Raw genomic sequence first — 18,184 nt, forward strand, 5'->3', positions numbered from 1 at the left:
GCATTAAGTATATCAAAACAATGTAAAACCATTTAAGAGAATGACAGCATTACAGAGTATTTAGAATCGACTAACAGAAAATGAACAATGGTTTCTGTATAATCTCCTTGTCTTTAAAAGGTTTTTGCTTATACTATCGTACATAATAAAATCCAGTAAGATACAACCTATTTGGACCATTGGAGACAGAAGGACAAAAGCTAGATGAGACTTCAAAACAAGATGATACTAAATCAGTATTACCTATTAAGATGTCATTTTCTCCAAAATAGCTGTTCCTATCATCCAATCTTCTCTGCCTCATTTCTGTTGAGCTCTTATTCTGTCAGTAGCTGTCAGTTTGTCTTCTTCACTTTGTTCTCTGCTCCATTCGTTGTGGCCTCCATTATTTCTGGATTCTTTGTATTTTTCTTTTTTTAGAATATCCTGCAATACTCTCTGTAGAGTTGAATTGGTGGTTGCAAATTCCCCCAGTTCCTCTTTATCCTGGAAGCACCTTGTTTTTCCATCAATTTCCAGGGACAGTTGTGCAGGATATCTCAATCTTGGCTGGAGATTATTATCTTTCAAAGCTTGAATTATTTCCCCCCACGCTCTTCGTGATTTGATGGTTTGTGCAGAGAAATCTGCTGTAATTCTGATGGGTGCTCCCTTGTAAGTGGTCTGTTTCTTGTCTCTGACAGCTTTTAATATTCTGTTCTTGTATTGAATTTCTGGAATTTTTATTATTATATGCCTGGGTGTTGCTCTGTTTGGGTTGTAGGTAGCTGGGGTCCTGTATGCCTCATACATCTGAGTATCTTTACCTTTTGCTAAATTAGGAAAATTCTCCTGGATTATTTCTGTGAGTAGCTTTTGTAGTTCATTTGTTTGTGTCCCTACTTCTTCTTTTATGTTCTTAATCCTTAAGTTATGGATCCTCTTATCATCTTCTTGTCTTTGTATTATTGCTGTTTGTTTCTTTGTTATTTTTAAGAAGTTTTTCATTTCATTCTCCCATATTACAATTCTGCCCTCCAGTTCAGATAGTCTGTCCTTAGTTTCTTTCAAGCTGTTATGCCAGTCTTCGATAGACTTCTTAGTTTCTTGGTAGTCCCTTTGAACCTGCTTCACGTATTCTATGCTTTCCCTGTTTTCTCCATCAAACAATTCTCCCCTCTTTTTCTGTTCTTCCATCCCACCATCTGTTTTTTCTTGGGTGGTGCTTTGTTGGGAGCTCGACCGAGTGATATGAGGCCTGTGGTGAGGAGTGAAGCCTGAGCTAGATTGCCCCTCCCGTCGACCGAGTGATATGAGGCCTGTGGTGAGGAGTGAAGCCTGAGCTAGATTACCCCTCCCATCGAGTATGCCAAGATGGCGCCCATTTCCTGCTCCCTAGCTAGTAAACAACACGCCCTGTAAGCTAGTCTGCCCAGCAACAGCTGACGCTGGCCAATCAGCTCGTCTTGCCTACTTTGATGTGATTGGTCGATGTGTCCATATATATGCTGACACCACCCCTGGGGCGAGGACACACACCAAGAAGAGGGACTGCTGAGAGAAGCACACAAGGAGCCGTAGGGAACGGACCAGAGGAGGCTTCCCTCAGGCGGGATCCGAGATCCCGGAACAGGGCGTACGGAGAGAGAAAATAAATCAGAGGCTATCCGCCGACTACTCGTGTCGTGTGTTTTTTCCTGCCGGCCGGGATCGACACCGACATTTGGTGGCCCGTACGGGGAACTGATCACCCCCGAGGCGAGGCGGACGACGCTCCAGTATTGCTCTGCAGGACAGGTGAGTAGGGGATAAACCTGGGCTCTGGGTGGCGCGCACCTACAGGGCTTTTTAGACTCCCCTCAAGCTCACGTGTATGTGGCAGGTTAGCCTCACACGGTGAGAACGGACTCCTCAGTGACAGGCATGGGCAACTTACCCACTAAGAGTTCCAAGTCACTGGTAAGAGCGGTGAAAGACCTGCTCAAGATTTCAGGTATATCAATGAGCTCCAAGACACTTACGGAGTTTCTCCAACAAGTAGATGAGGCGGCACCCTGGTTCCTGCCGACGGGGCACTTGTCCCTACCTTGCTGGGAGAAATTAGGTAAGGATTTAGAAAGAGCAGAAGAGGAGCGCCGACTCCCACTTTCGGTTCGGCCGCTCTGGGAGATGATTCATTCATGCCTCAAAGGGGAGAGGAATGGGGCTAAGGATAGCGCAGATGGGCTCTCTCAGGCCCGCCGAGCTTTTGAAGGGGCCCGTTCGGAGTCCTCCCGAGAGGGGTCCGTCGCAGGGAGCGTGCGGAGGCGCTCGCGAGAGCGAGGCAAGAGAGAGGTACCCCCTGCCTCGGATTCCTCGGGCTCAGATACCTCGGAAGGCGAGGACAATGAGGCAAGTGACCCCCCTAATCCCTTTGCAGCTTTACGTAGAGACCTAGTCAAGATGCAGACAGACCTAGAGAAGGGAAGGAAACTCCTGAGCACTCCCCAACGGAAAGCCGTAGAGCCTTCCGCGCCACCCTGGGAGGTCCCAAACACCGGTTCCTGTGGTGAGATGGCGGCCTGGGGCCATCCTCCGTCACCCCCCCCCATGGAGGGAGTGGCCTGGACCGTTGTCACATGTAGGGCCACCATCTTGTCTGCCTGGCGACCCGCCATCTTGTGCCCCAAAGACTGGTCGGCCATGTTACAAAGAGATACAATTTTGTGATAGGGAGGGACAGACATCTCATGGGGAGGCACCACCCTGTGAAAAAATGCCAAGGTCCCAGGGAAGGTATTTTCGTAGATGGACATTTAGAATGGAACAGATTCCTCAAGGGGCGAATGAGTATGAACAATGTGGGCTTTATCCGGTGCTCCTAGCGCAAGGCCAAGGACCCAATTACTGGGAACCACTGGAGATCAAGCAAATTAAGGAGCTTAAAAATGCGGTTGCCACATTTGGCCCTACTGCTCCTTACACTATAACTATGTTGGAGAATTTGTCTGCCGGTGGCTTTCTGACGCCCAGTGATTGGACCCAACTGGCTAAAGCCTGCCTGGCCCCCGGGGCTTTTCTGGATTGGCGCGCCTGGTATACTGAGTTTGCCGCCGAACAGGCTGAAAAAAATGCGGCTAGGGGCCATAGGGGGCAAAATGAGGATATGCTTATGGGTAAGGGTCAGTACGCTCAAGATCAAACTAGATTCCCTCCAAATGTGTATGAACAGATACATAACATAGGCATCCGCGCCTGGAAGCAGGTAAACAACACAGGGGTGGCCTCACAATGCCTCTCTAAAATTGTTCAGGGCAACACAGAACCTTTTGTGGATTTTGTGGCCAGAATGCAGGAGGCAGCTGACAGACTCTTTTCAGATCCGAGTGCTGCTGCTCCTCTTATTAAACAGTTAATCTTCGAACAGTGCACCAAGGACTGCAGGGCAGCCATAGCACCCCATAAAGGTAAAAACATAGAGGCGTGGATTAAAATTTGTAGAGAAATAGGGGGGCCATTATCCAACTCAGGCGTGGCTGCCCTTTTAGCCGCCGCCTTACAACAGACAGGGCCTCAGAAGACCAATCACCCTGGTAAGCCCAGGGGATGTTTCCAGTGTGGGGATCCCAGCCATATAAGGAAAAACTGCCCCAAGACCGGACAGGGGGAGTTTATATCCAAGAGACAGGAATCAGACAGACGAACGGGAACCTGCGAAAGGTGCGGTAAAGGTTCTCACAAAGCAAAAGATTGTAGATCTATTTTTGATGCCCAGGGGAACCGTATTAGTGGCAGGGAGACTACGGAGCCAAAAAACGGCCAGAGGGGGCCCTCCTTACGGACGGGCCCCCACTCCCTAGACAGGACAACACAAGATGGCACCCCCCCACAGGGGCCACCCCCGGGCCAGCAGGCGTGGACCTCTGTGTCGCCTCCAGACTCCTATTAACACCCGATATGGGCGTTCAGGTGGTTGAAACCACCTCCAAAGGACCACTACCCGACAAGCTAGTTGGTTTAGTGATTGGACAGTCCTCCACAGCCCTCCGGGGCCTTACCGTGATCCCTGGAGTTGTAGACCCAGATTATTTAGGAAACATCAAAATCATGGTACAATCTCATATAGGGACCATAGTAATTGATGAAGGGGATAAGATAGCACAACTTTTACTGTTCCCCAGTCTCCATGAGAGACCCCGGTCCGGTCAACGGGTTAGAGGGGGTCAGGGACTTGGCTCCTCTAAGGAAATTTTTGAAGGACTTCATATGACTCTTGATAAAAGGCCCATGCTATCGCTCAGGATTAACGGAAAAAAGATAACAGGACTCCTAGATACAGGGGCAGACCGTTCCATCGTCTCCAAGAAAGACTGGCCCCCTAGTTGGCCTACCAACACAGCTGACAACACACTCCAAGGATTGGGGATAGTGGCTGCCCCCCAGGTTAGTGCCGTGACCCTGCCTTGGGGTGATGAGGAAGGTCACCGAGGACATTTTCAACCTTTTGTCTTGCAGCTGCCAGTATCCTTGTGGGGAAGAGACGTTCTCACCCAGATGGATGTCACTCTTACATCCACCTGCTCTCCCCAAGCCAAAGGGATACTCAAAAATCAGGGATATGTCCCCGGCAAGGGCCTGGGCGCAGCCCTGCAGGGCCGGACATCCCCCGTACCTGTAGAAAAAAGGGAAGGTAGACACGGGTTGGGTTTTTCCTAGGGGTCACTGAGAAACTTCTCCTGCCCGCTCCAATTAAGATCACCTGGAAATCTCAAAATCCAGTTTGGGTGCCTCAGTGGCCCTTACCCAAGGAGAAGCTTTTAGCATTAACTGAGATAGTCAAAACCCAGTTTCAGGCGGGACACGTAAAGCCGTCAACCTCCCCTTGAAATACCCCTGTCTTTGTTATCAGGAAGAAATCAGGCAAGTGGAGGCTGCTCCATGATCTGAGGGCTGTCAACTCACAGATGCAGCCCCTGGGGGCGATCCAGAGGGGACTACCAGCCCTCTCAGCCATCCCTCGGTCCTGGCCAGTCTATGCCATAGATCTTAGAGACTGTTTTTTCTCAATCCCCCTGCATCCAGAGGACACCCACAGATTCGCCTTTACCCTACCCACCATTAACCAAGAGAGTCCTGATCAGAGATACGAGTGGGTTACATTACCCCAGGGTATGGCCAACAGTCCCACCATGTGTCAGATGTATCTTGATTTTCTACTGGCCCCCTTGCGTGAAGCCTTCCCCAAAATTAGATGTATTCATTACATGGATGATTTGCTAATCAGTGCAAAAGATGTGACTGAGTTGGAGGATATGCTTGGCCAATTGGTCAGGGCCCTGAGAAAGACAAATTTACATATTGCCCCTGACAAGATTCAGGGAGGAGACATAGTGACCTACCTGGGCACCAAGGTCTCCCCCACATCGATTTCTCCACAAAAGGTAACCATCAGAACAGATAGCCTAAGGACCTTGAATGACATGCAAAAGCTGCTGGGAGATATAAACTGGATCAGACCTTATTTACACATCCCTAACTCGGACTTAAAGCCCCTGTTCGACCTCCTGAAAGGAGACCCGGATATTGCCTCCCCCAGGGAGTTCACCCCGGAAGCCAGAGTTGCTCTGAGAAAGATAGAGGAAGCCCTAAGTACAGCTGCATTGCGGAGAATTGACTCAGAACAGCCTTTTGAGGTCTGCTTGTTGCAGACCGTTTCTCAACCTACGGCAGTGATTTGGCAAAAGGGACCACTTTTGTGGGTGCACCCTAAGGTCTCACCTGCCAAGATTATCGAACATTATCCGGAAACGGTCGCTTCCCTGGCCTTGGAGGCACATGGCAGGGCTATCCAACATTTTGGCTCTGCACCCCATGCTATTCGGGTACCTTATACCGCTTCTCAAATAAAAATCCTGACTGCTTGTATAGATACGTGGGCCATCCTGAGATGTGTTTTTCTTGGGGAGATAGACAACCAGTTCCCCAGGGACCCCATACTACAGTTTGTTACTCAACATCCGGTGATATTTCCAAAAATCACCGCGTCCACACCACTTACTCCTGCAACAACGATCTATACGGACGGGTCAAAAACCGGGATAGGGGCTTATGTGGTCTCAGGTATGCCTCCGATCAGCATACAATTTGAACCAGATCAACCACAGGTGGTAGAGTTACAAATTGTACAAACCGTCCTCGAGAAGTTCCCAGGGGCCCTTAATATTGTTTCTGATTCAAAATACGTTGTTAATGCCATGCAGGTCCTTGAGACTGCGGGCCCGATTAAGCCAACCTCCAAAGTGACTAATTTGTTTTTGTCTATCCAGACTCTGCTGATAAATAGACACAACAAAATATACATCACTCACATAAGAGCACATACGCGCCTGCCAGGGCCCATGGTACAGGGCAATGCGGCAGCTGACGTGGCCACTCGCCCGTTGTGGATACTCAATATGTTATCTTCAATAGAACAAGCCCGTCTGTTTCATGACAGATTTCATGTCAACGCCAGGACGTTAGCCAACCAGTACCACATTTCCAGGGCTGACGCGCGGGACATCGTACGGTTATGCGGCTCTTGCGCCACATACACACCCGTCGTATCAACGGGAGTTAACCCCAGGGGATTGATTCCTGGCGACACTTGGCAAATGGATGTCACACATATGATAGAATTCGGATCTCTTAAATATGTTCATGTCTCTACGGACACCTGCTCTCATATTATATTTGCGACTGCTGAAACTGGCAAAAAGGTGTCTCATGTAATCAATCATTGCCTGACAGCTTGGGCCGCATGGGACAAACCAAAAATATTAAAAACTGATAATGGACCAGCTTATACAAGCAGAGCCTTTAATGAGTTCTGTGAAAAAATGGGGGTACAGTTAAAACATGACATCCCATACAATCCCCAAGGTCAAGGAATTATTGAAAGGGCTCATAGGAGCCTTAAAGATATTCTACAAAAACAAAAAGGGGGAATAAGTCAGGGCCTGCCCCCAAAGGCACGGCTCTCCATGGCACTGTTCACATACAATTTTCTGAACCTGAATAACAACAATCACTCCCCGGCCATGGAACATTGTAATCCATCTCCTGGCAATAGGGGATGGGTGAAATGGAAAGATGTCCTGACGGGACAATGGATGGGCCCGGATCCAGTAGTTAGCTGGAACCGAGGTGCGGTTTGTGTTTTCCCGCAGGAACCAGGACGAGAACCATTGTGGGTCCCAGAACGGCTGACGCGTGTGGCGAATCCAACGAAACATAATGCAGGAGACACTCCAAAACTCAACGGCAGCGGACAGCCTAATCAAGATCGGTCCGACCAGGATATTGCTGCTCGACCGAGGAATACCGTATGACTTATGGGACACAGTAATGATTATGCTCTCGATAGTAATTGGCTCTCTTTTAGGGTACGGTGCAGCCAGAGTGGCTAGGCCACGCCGCCTTCCGGCAGCCCCCTTCCTTCTGGTTTTGATGCTCACCACCACTACTGAAATAGGAGCAGACTTGGTGTGGGCAGCAATACATCATCCGCCAGCGCTAGCCGCTATCTCCACCACAGCCCCCTCTCTCCCAAAGTTGTATGCAAAAAACTGCTCCGCCAGATTGCCTTGCATACCAGATATACCGTTAACCATCAGACCCATACGTTTTGACCTTCCCATCACCAATGACGTGGTCATTTTTTCCACTAATAGTAACCCCTCGTGTCACCGGGGATCCTGCGTTAGCTTCCTGCCCCTCCTTGTAAAATGGTACAATACCTCCCTGACGGTGAGGTTGTCTGTCCCATCCCTGCATTCGCCTGGATGTTTTAAAGCTGGCACACTTAGCGGCGGAGTCATCACTTTTAACTCAACCTGCAAACCCCGAGCAGCCATGCACACCCGTCCCGATTTCCCCACATGCCCATACCGTGTGTCCCCAAGCCGAAAAAGACAGATGGTGGACCTGTCACAACTTTCATGGCAGCCCTGTACTGTCGACGGCGTGGGAGTGACTCATCTAAACATGTCTTGGTGGTCCCGGTTCTCTCCTCCATCCGGTAGTAACAACATATTCGCGTTGACCTGGTGGGAGTCCTACCTGAGAGTGAACAACAAGTGGGCAATAAGCTTCCCCTTCCCCCTTAATGAAAATTGGTTGTGCCTCTCCACCGGAGCCTGCATGGACTTAAGACCCATGCTCGCTATTAACGCTTCTGCCTCTAATGGAACCACCAATGTCACCCTTAATTCTGAGGCTGCATGCGTAAAACCGCCCTACTTATGGGTATTCTCTGCTGACATCTCCTTTAAGTGCAGTAACCAACCATGCTTTACAGGGAACTGCTGGAATGGGTCTTTCCCGTATGCTATGTTGGCTCTTCGACCCCCACTGATGTGGGTTCCCTTTAACGAATCTGTTTGGGTTCATCCCGTCTATCAGCAGGACCAACTACCCATGCTCAGACGTAAGAGAGATTTTGGGATCACAGCGGCCCTGACAGCACTGTTCGTGACTCTGACTGCGACGGCTGTGACGGCTGCCGTTGCTCTGACCCAGTCTACGCTGACGGCTCAGGCCTTTACCAATCTTACGGACACCACCTCCCTGGCGCTGAGGGAGCAACAAGAAGTCAACCTCCTCCAGCACAACGCCATAATGGCGTTACAGCAGCAGATCGACCTAATCGCTCAGGAAGTCCAGGGACTCTGGGAGGTGGCTAACAATTTATGTGACGCCAGATGGGCATTCACCCAGTTGTGCGTTACCCCCATCCAGGTCAACCGTTCGGCTTACAGGCAATTTCAGGATTATGTTCTCACCACCTATAATTCTTCCTTTTGGAACGCTAGCGTGCGCCTGGATATGACTATCCGGCAGCTAGATCAGATAGAGGTGCCTATACTTACAGCCTCCTTTTTTGATGATGTCCTAAGCCAGATAGGCTCCTTCTTCAAACCTTCGTCACTTCCTGCGTATGGGATCATTCTTGCTCTTGTGATTGTCACTCTCGTGACTCTTAGGTGCCTGCGGTCGATAAGGGCGACCCAAAAGACACATATGACATTGATGATGTTGCTGGCCCAGAGTCAAGGGGATTCCACACCTAGCGTTTTCTGGGCTCAGGCTAGAAAGGCACGGCTCCTTTAACCAGTACGTGGCTGCCCTCGCCATTATTCTTACGGATGTTCTAGTATTATTACGTACGTCTCCTTCCCCGTCGCGGCTGCGAACTTAGACTAGAAGGACCCCACGCTTAAGGCGTGTTCCCATTGATAATTAGAAAATAGTAATTAGTGATTGTAGTGAACGGGGATTATGGTTGGTAATTAGTGATTACGCGGTTCCTCAAATGTCACTCGGCTGACCCCTCCGTGTCTCCCCCAAGATATAAGCTTTAAGAGTTGAGTGGGCAAGCCAACGACGGGTAAGACGGGAGAAGTTCTCCTGATCAACCTAAGACAGGCTCTACTCCGAGGGTCCTCTAGGGAGTGAGAGTTATGGCATTGAGATGCGAGACCAAGGGTACTGCAGTGCCATCCGCCTCGAGGGTTGAGGGGAAGGCAGGAATGAATGTCTATATGCATCCAGGTTCGGTTCACAAAAGCCTGGCCCTGCGAAAAAATGAACCACTCACCTTGAGCATGGTCCTGGCGCAAGGATATGTACGAGACAAGGTGATGCACAGCAGGGTATAGACCTCTACATTCTCTCATGCCTCGGCCTACGAAATAGGCCCACTCCCAGACACCTCACATGGACCCACAGACCACCCTATCTTAATAAATAAAGAAGGGGGAGATGTTGGGAGCTCGACCGAGTGATATGAGGCCTGTGGTGAGGAGTGAAGCCTGAGCTAGATTGCCCCTCCCGTCGACCGAGTGATATGAGGCCTGTGGTGAGGAGTGAAGCCTGAGCTAGATTACCCCTCCCATCGAGTATGCCAAGATGGCGCCCATTTCCTGCTCCCTAGCTAGTAAACAACACGCCCTGTAAGCTAGTCTGCCCAGCAACAGCTGACGCTGGCCAATCAGCTCGTCTTGCCTACTTTGATGTGATTGGTCGATGTGTCCATATATATGCTGACACCACCCCTGGGGCGAGGACACACACCAAGAAGAGGGACTGCTGAGAGAAGCACACAAGGAGCCGTAGGGAACGGACCAGAGGAGGCTTCCCTCAGGCGGGATCCGAGATCCCGGAACAGGGCGTACGGAGAGAGAAAATAAATCAGAGGCTATCCGCCGACTACTCGTGTCGTGTGTTTTTTCCTGCCGGCCGGGATCGACACCGACAGTGCTTAGCATTTCTCTAACTATTTTGCATACTTCTAGCTTCAGGTCATTGATAACTTCATTCCTGAATTGGTCTATGAGGCTCTCTATATGGCGCCTTATGTGTAATGGTGCGGTGTCTGCTATTGCCTGTTTCTCAGAATTGGGGGCCGAGGAGCCTTTCTTGTTGCTGCCTCTTCCCATATTCTCTGTTCCTTATATATGCAAGCTTATATGAGAGGCCCAGCTTCTCTCCCTGTCAGCCACAGCCTGATCAAATTGCGCCGGTTAGGTGTTCCCACTCACTGCTGCACACCAGGCAGCCTACGTGGGGCCCGCCCCTCCCGGCCTCCGTCGGGCTCTGGGATCTGGGTTGGGCCAGCCTACGGGGTCCGCCGGCAGCGTCACGCAGGCCAGGCACTTTTCACCAATCCTGCCCGAGAGGGGAATGTGTGGCTGGAGTCGCCACCGCGCCCTGCTCCCGCAGGACTGCCCGGGCCCAGAAAGTCCGCTGGAGTCAAACTGTGGTGGAGTGTCAGTTTCTCTCACTCACCTCGCCACAGGTCAGAACGTGCCTCCGTGCCCGTCCTGTTTTCGACTCCATTCGTAGACTCCCGTTCTCAGAGTTTCCGTGCGTCTCTCTCCTTGCCGAGCCGATGTAGAGGCAGCCAGCCACCGCGCGGCGGGAAACCCAAATGGCGTGGGGTCCAGCCTCAGCAGCGAGGCTTTTCTGTTCCTGTTTTAGCACCAGGACTGCATTCCAAGTTGGTTTCTCTCAGCCGAGTTCGTTCCTGAGTCAACAGAGCATAACTCCACCTGCTTATGTCTCTTTAGTCCGCACCATACCTGGCTTCTGAGCCTAGTTTTCAGAGAGCCTCCGGTAGTTGCTGTTATCTGTCCGCCATGTTCTCCCAGAAGTCATATATATGCAGTTATATTCTTTAGAGCACTTTCTTTTCCTTTCTTTGGTACAATGACACTACTCTATAACTTCTATAAGCTACAGGCTGTATGGGAAAGACTCTCCCAGACCCTCAAGCTCCACAATGGTGATGTTGTATTATGGGAGCTCTGAAATGGGTTGGAATCTGGAAGAGGTTGGTTTAAAATGGTCAAAACTAACTACAGTGGGTTAAGACCTGGGATATAGCTCAGAGGCACAACGCCTGCCTGAAAAATGCAACAACATGAGTTTGAACCCTGATACCAAAAGGATAAAAAAACCCTAACTCTAGTGGTTAGGCTCTCTGTCTTTAGCTCCTGATCCTGATGTTGTGTCAGATGAGCACTTAGTCATTCTCTGTTCATTTTTCTCCATGCAGATAGAAGTGAAAAAATCTCACAACTTCCTAGATGTCTGATATGAGTTCGTGTTCTCTAAAGTCAAAGACTGAATTTTAGGAACATTGGAAGTTAAAAGCAGAATATGTATTAATTGAGAGTTTCTGTCCTGGTAAGATTCTATCATGATAGAGAGACAAGGAAACATAAGAGATACTTTGGATAGATAAGTTAATTCTTTGGGCCAACTATCACCTTGGGTGAATGTCATGTTAGACATAGTTAAGCCCTAGGCTGGCAGAATCTACCATGTTTGGCCCAGTCTGGGAAGATGGCAGAACAGTAAGCAGCAGAATAAATAGCTTCTTTGAGAGAAACAATCCAGATGCTGGAATATGGCACCATGGGGAAGACAAGAAGGGAAGAAGTGGGTCCCCTCGACCCAGGAAGAAACTAAAGTGAGAATTCAAGTCCACTTAGAGAATTAAAAAAAAGAAAGAAAGAAAAAATTAAACAGAAGAAGGCGGTAGCTTGAGGCACTTTCATGGGAGCCAGATCCACCATGCCAGAAGTGCTGTTGGAACATGGAGATGCATGGGCACAGTGAAGCTGGTGAATAGTAAGCCCAAAGTTCTGGTAGGGAGGTGCAGTGGCAGACGGAAGCAACAGACCAGAGAACTGCACTGGCTGGAGGTAAGTGCATAGGACTCAGTTCTCCTGTGGGTGTGGAAGATTGGCTAGGTGCCATTTTGGAGTTGGGCGGGATAAGCATGGAGACAGAACTGCAGCTGGCTTCATTTGGCCACCCCTAGCTAGGAAATTTCTTGGACTGAGTTCCACCCCTCTGCATGGTCCAATAGCCACTACCAAGGTTTCCCTAAAGCTAGCCTAACCAACCCAATCCATCCAGCACAGACTAATATGGTGAAGACTCCCTGTGGTTAACCAGCTCAGAAGGTAGGGGCCAACCTGCCCCACCCCTGCTTATAATCAGGTAGCTACCAGTAGACAGGGGAAAGCAACAAACAGTAGAAATACCTAGCCAACACACTTCAGAGTAATTATAAGCAATACAGGAAGTGCCAGAAACCCTGCTACCCACTTGTCTGGAAGAAACCAGGAACATGACAAGAAGCAGAAGCAAAAGGCAACTCAAGCAGTACTTATCCAGGAGATGTAAACACAGAAGAGATTGAGAGTTGCACACCTGCAGCTTTTGAAGCAACAGCAACTGAAATAAAGAAACAACTCCATGAAGCTATAAAAGAACTTAGAAAAGAAATACTATTACAGGTTTAAAAAAGATGAGAAGCATAATAAAAGAATTGTTAAACACCTCTAAAGAAGACACAGATGAAAGAATAGAGGAACATAGAAAAAGTAGGGAAACATTCAATGAAGAATATAAAAAAATTAGAACACATGAAAAAGATTCAAAGAGATTATCAGGAAATTAAAAACTCCATTGAAAGCTGGCAAAACTGCTTGAAACTAAAGATAGACTATCAAATCTTGAAGACAGGCTTGTGATCGTGAAAGATCTCTTAAAAATAACAAGGAACCAGGAAGTAACAATACAAAGGTTAGAAGAATGACAAGAGTATCTATAACTTAAGAATAAAAAATGTGAGTGAAGAAGCAGGGGTAAACACAAATGAAATACAAAGACTGTTTATAGAAATAATTAAAGAGAACTTTCCAAGCACAGGAAAAGGAAATGATATTCAGATGTGTGAGGCATACAAAACTCCAGCCAGCTATAATCAAAATAGATCTACACCCAGACATATAATTATCAAGATCCAAGAAATTCAACCCAAGAACAGAATATTAAAGGCTGTCAGAGAAAAGAAACAGATCATCTATAAAGGAAAACCCATCAGAATCCCCGCAGACTTCTTGGCACAAACCATCAAATCAAGAAGAGCTTGCAGGCTGGGGGTTTAGCTCAGCGGCATAAGCACCTGCCTTGCAAGTATGCGGTCGTGAGTTTGATCCCTGGTGCCAATAAAAAGGAAAAAGACAAAAAAATTAATAGAGAAAAAAGAAGTTTATGGTATCATGATTCCCCGTTATATTGCTTTGAAGCCTTATAATGATTGCATTCATTAGTTGGAATGGGTTTATCCTGGTTAGTTTGATTTTATTATCTTGATCGTATGAACAGCTATTTTGAAGAAAACAAGTCATTATAATAGCCAGTGCTGATTTAATATCATCTTACTCTGAAGTGCTATCATGATTTTGCTTTCCTGTTTTCATTAGTTCTATCATATTGTTTCTTATTGGATTGTATTATCTGTGACAGTATAAACAAATTTTCTATGGAAAATGAGATAATATAGTAGCCATTGTTCGTTTTCTGCTATTTGGTTCTGAAAGCCCTGTAATACTTTCATTCTCTTTAATGGTTTTATGCTATTTTGTTATGTTTGATACTATTGTATATGAAGTTATGCTCAACCATTTCAAAGAAAGAGACATTATGGTAGTTACTGTTGATTACAGGTTGTATTCTGGTGAAATACTGTGTTACTTACATTGTTCTGTTCTGATCTGCTTTGTTATGTCCTGGTTTGTCTTAATCTCTTTAAAATAAAAAAAGAGAAACAAGATGCTTCCATGACAAAGAGGAAGTGGGGGATTTTGTGACCACCAATCCAACCCTACAAAAAGTACTGAAGGACATTCTAGAGAGAGAGAGAAAGGACCATGGTTTCAGGAAGAGTGGCAGAGGGGACTTACTGAATGGGGCACACAGTGGAATGAAGGGGAAAAGTGGACAACCAATGATAGAAAAATAACATGGCAGAGATGAGGCAGAGAAGTTTGGCTATAATCACTAGTATAGATGGCCTCAATTCACCAATAAAAATAAACACAGGCAGAGTGGATCAGGAGATAGGGTATATCAATATGCTCTATATAAGAAATACAATTAACTTGAAAGAGGATTTATAGACTGAAATTCAAAGACAAGAAAACAATGCTCTGTGTGACAGGGAACCAGATAAAAGTGGGACTAGCTAGCCCATCAGCTACAGATTGGGTAGAAAGCCATAACACTTTCATACAATGGAAAAGTACTCAGCTATAAAGAAAGAGAACCTTGAGGCTCTTGTAAGTAAATGAATACAGCTTGAGATCATGCTCAGGGGTAAAAGGGTTCAGAATAGGTAGGTGAATCATGGTCTGCCTCCCTAATCTAAAAACTAAAGAGTTAGTGGAATGCAATATGTACAATGCACCCTGTGAAAGTGAAAGCAGAGAAATTGTCTAAAAAGGGAAGGCGGTGGCCATTGTTAATGTCTTATCATTATTTGAAACCATATTGTTTTCATCATTCTGTTTAGTTTGGTTTTATTCTGTTCCAGTTTGTCTTCTTGTATTAGATTTGATGGCATGGACAGCTACTCCAAAGATAGCAGTATATATTATGGTAACCATTTTTTATTTCCTATTAACTTAATTTGAAGCCTTGTATTGTTTTCATTGTCTTGTTTTGACTGATTTTACTCTTCTGTTTTGTTTGATAGAATCAAGCCTAAGGGTGTAGGCAACTACTTTGAAGACAATAAGATTCACTATGATGCCCATTCTGGTTTGACTATTACCTTCTTTTGAAGTCCTGTAATGTCTCCAATGTTTATTTTTATTGGTTTTATTCTCCATTTTTTTTGTTCAATTTTATTATATCTGATGATATGGGCAATTCTTTTGAAGATAGCAAGAGGTGTTATCGTAACGGTTGTTAATCACCTTGTATTTTGTTTTTGTGTCATGTACTATGTCCACCTTTTATTTTGACTGACTCTTTTGTTTTGTCATACTTAGTTTTATTCTTTTCAAAGAAAAGTAATAAGAACTGTAGGAATAATGAAATGCAAAATGTGTAATTGTTATTATAAAAGAAGAATACGAAGTGCTCTAAAGGTTATAATTGCATGTATGTTTAAGTGTGTAAGATAGATAACAATATTACTAAGTTTTTGTTGGATCATTGAACAGAACTGTTTGGGGTCTCACTGTTTAAATGTCCACTTTGTATGCTTTAATTTTGTAACTTGAACAACTATTTTTAAGACGACAATATGTAATCTATCAACTAGTGATTTCTTACTGTTTTTTTTGAAATTCTATATTACTTTTCTTTTTCTGTTTTGCTTTTTTTCTCTTTAAATAAAATTTTTAAAAAATTTTTTTAAAAAAAGAAATTTTATTTTACCTTTTTTTTTTAAATGAAGTAAGAAAGGATTTGCGAGCCCACTGAGGCCAAATGACCTAGGCATGAGGAGATGAGGCAGATTTTACACAACATTTAACCTCCTGGTGGTCTCCCAGCCATCTCTTGGCACCGCCCTGCCCAGCTGTATTACTAATGCTGTGCAGTAAGTACAGCCTGCAAAATGGAAGACAGCCAGAAGTCTCAACAATGAAATTCTGGGCTATTCTGTCTCTGTAAGTCCACCCTGAGTCACCTGAGTCAATATATTCAATTCCTTTAATAGGTGTGGGATTCTTCAGATTTTCTATTTTAACATTTTGGTAAGTCATATTCTTCAGGAGATTTGAGCAATTTTACCTAATTTGTCAATTTACTGTGCTTAAGTAATTAACAATATTATCTCTTTACCAATCTGTAAGATCTGTACTCAGTTTTTTCTTTCATGCCTGATTTTGATATGTTTTGTCTCTCTTGTTCATTCCTGACTTTAATAGTATTATCTCTCTGTGTCAGTCTGTCTGTCTGTCTGTCTCTCTCTCTCTCTCTCCGTTCTCAATTATTCTTACCAGGTTTGTAAAGTTTTGTTGTTCTTTTATAACATAAATTTGGATTTGTTAATATTTTCTATCGTCTCTTTTCTATTTCACTATTTTTGTTCTTATAAGTTTTTTCTACTTCAGATTTACTTTTTTTCTTCTTATTCTAGCTTCTTAAGGGAAGATTTAGAGTACATGGCATACATGTAAAGCTAACTATTACATTTTCTACCAGCACTATTATACACATATAGACAAATTTGGTATGTTTAGTTTACATTATCATTTAGTTCAAAATATTTTCTAATCTCTTCTATGCTATCTTCTTTTATTTAAGTGTTGTTTAGAAGTATTTAAGTTTATAAATACTTGTGAACTTTTTCTTATTTTACTGTTAGTAATTTCCAATACAATTGCATTGTGGTAAGACCAGCCTGGACTATAAAGTGAGCTCAAGGTCAGCCAAACTGGAAACAGTTCAGATGTCCATCAACAAGGAAAATGAACAAACTGATGTTCATGCAGCAGAATACTACTCAGTAATAACAAGGTCTTAGTACATTCTTACAACTGTATAATACTTACACACCCATTTCACACAGAGGTTTGACTTTGTTACAGTTTGTGTCTTGATGTCTCCCCAAAGACTCAAGCAGTCACAGGTGAGGCTTTTTCAGAGATGGCTGAATCTGGAGTGTGTGATGCTGTGATTAAGGGTGTGTGATGCTGGGATTAAGGGTGTGTGATTACTAAATCAGTCCACTCATGAGTTTGGCACCATCCTAATCACAACAGAATATAAAAGGGGCAGACAGAAGCTGCTGAGGTCCCTCGCTTGCTTTGCTACCTTTTGCCCACCACTGACTGTCTCTCCTCTGTGATGCCTGTCTGTCGTGTTGCCCTGCCTTAGAGCCAGCTGACTGTTGCCTGAAACCTGTACAAAGTGCAAGCTAAATAAACCTTTCCTCTTTTACTTTTGAGTGTTGGGTATTTTGTCTCAGCAATGAGAAAAGTCACTCAGTCAAACTTCTTACGCTACAGGCAGTGCTTAGTCCTATGTAACTGCCTTTTGGTGACACACTCCTTATGTGACATGTAGATGCAGCTTCCTGGCTCACCCCACTGCATAACTGTGCGCAGTGACCACTTTCAGTCGTACTGTGACTCCATAGAACGTGTGCCTGCCTGCTCCAAACCTACCAGTTAGAAGTCCCAGTAGGAAACCTGCTTGGGAATGATCTGAACCCCAGGAAAAGCTTCGGTTTGTAGGCTGCTGACTCCTCTCTCTTGCTTCCCACCCACTGGTTGAGCATGCATGGCCTGGGTGGCCCCTTTTTTCCTGCTGACCTGTGAGGACGGGCTGTGAGTAATGTTTTGCCTGTGTCCTTTCACACACTTTGTTGGCTGCCTCATCTGTGTCACTCCTGACAAACACACTTAAAGCTGACTTCTTTCCAGATCAGGGCTTTCCCAGCTTCAGGAATTTGTGTCATTTTAAAATTCCCAAAAATGTAAACAGACTAAAAAAAAAATGCTTTCCATCATGTTCTTCAGTGGGCCTAAATGCGGAAAGTTTCAACAGGAAAGAAAAGGAAAAGGAAAAAATGTCTTCCTGGAGTGCTTCAACGTAATTGGGTCTTTGGGACATTGTCTCAGGAGTATAAAAAGTTTCCTGACTGTATTGCCAAACTTTTAATCACTTCAGGGAGCCCAGTGGCCCTATCATTGTACTGACTTTAAATTACTTTTTACTGGTATCAGTTGTCCATTTCAAGATTTTGCCTAGAACAAAACCAAGACTGAGTGGGAAGAGCTAACTTTCCCTCTGCTCTTCAAATCATAGGCGTCATCTCCGCTTAGGCTTTTCAAACTAGTGTTGCTAATTTTGGCTCATGTACTCTTCCAAAGTC

General features: G+C 45.6%; 1 protein-coding gene across 1 annotated transcript; it reads left to right on the top strand.

The window, feature by feature from the left end:
• The first annotated feature begins 1,231 nt into the window (after positions 1–1,231).
• On the top strand, positions 1,232–10,199 carry LOC134470608 (uncharacterized). Its single transcript, XM_063225492.1, has 2 exons — positions 1,232–1,776; positions 7,167–10,199. The coding sequence occupies exon 2, from the start codon at positions 7,234–7,236 to the stop codon at positions 9,106–9,108; it is 1,875 nt and encodes a 624-aa protein (XP_063081562.1). The 5' UTR covers positions 1,232–1,776; positions 7,167–7,233; the 3' UTR covers positions 9,109–10,199.
• The last annotated feature ends 7,985 nt before the right edge of the window (positions 10,200–18,184 follow it).

Source organism: Cavia porcellus, unplaced genomic scaffold (assembly GCF_034190915.1).
Source record: "Cavia porcellus strain 051 isolate PalLab524CR breed Dunkin Hartley unplaced genomic scaffold, mCavPor4.1 scaffold_1, whole genome shotgun sequence".
Taxonomy (NCBI): domain Eukaryota; kingdom Metazoa; phylum Chordata; class Mammalia; order Rodentia; family Caviidae; genus Cavia; species Cavia porcellus.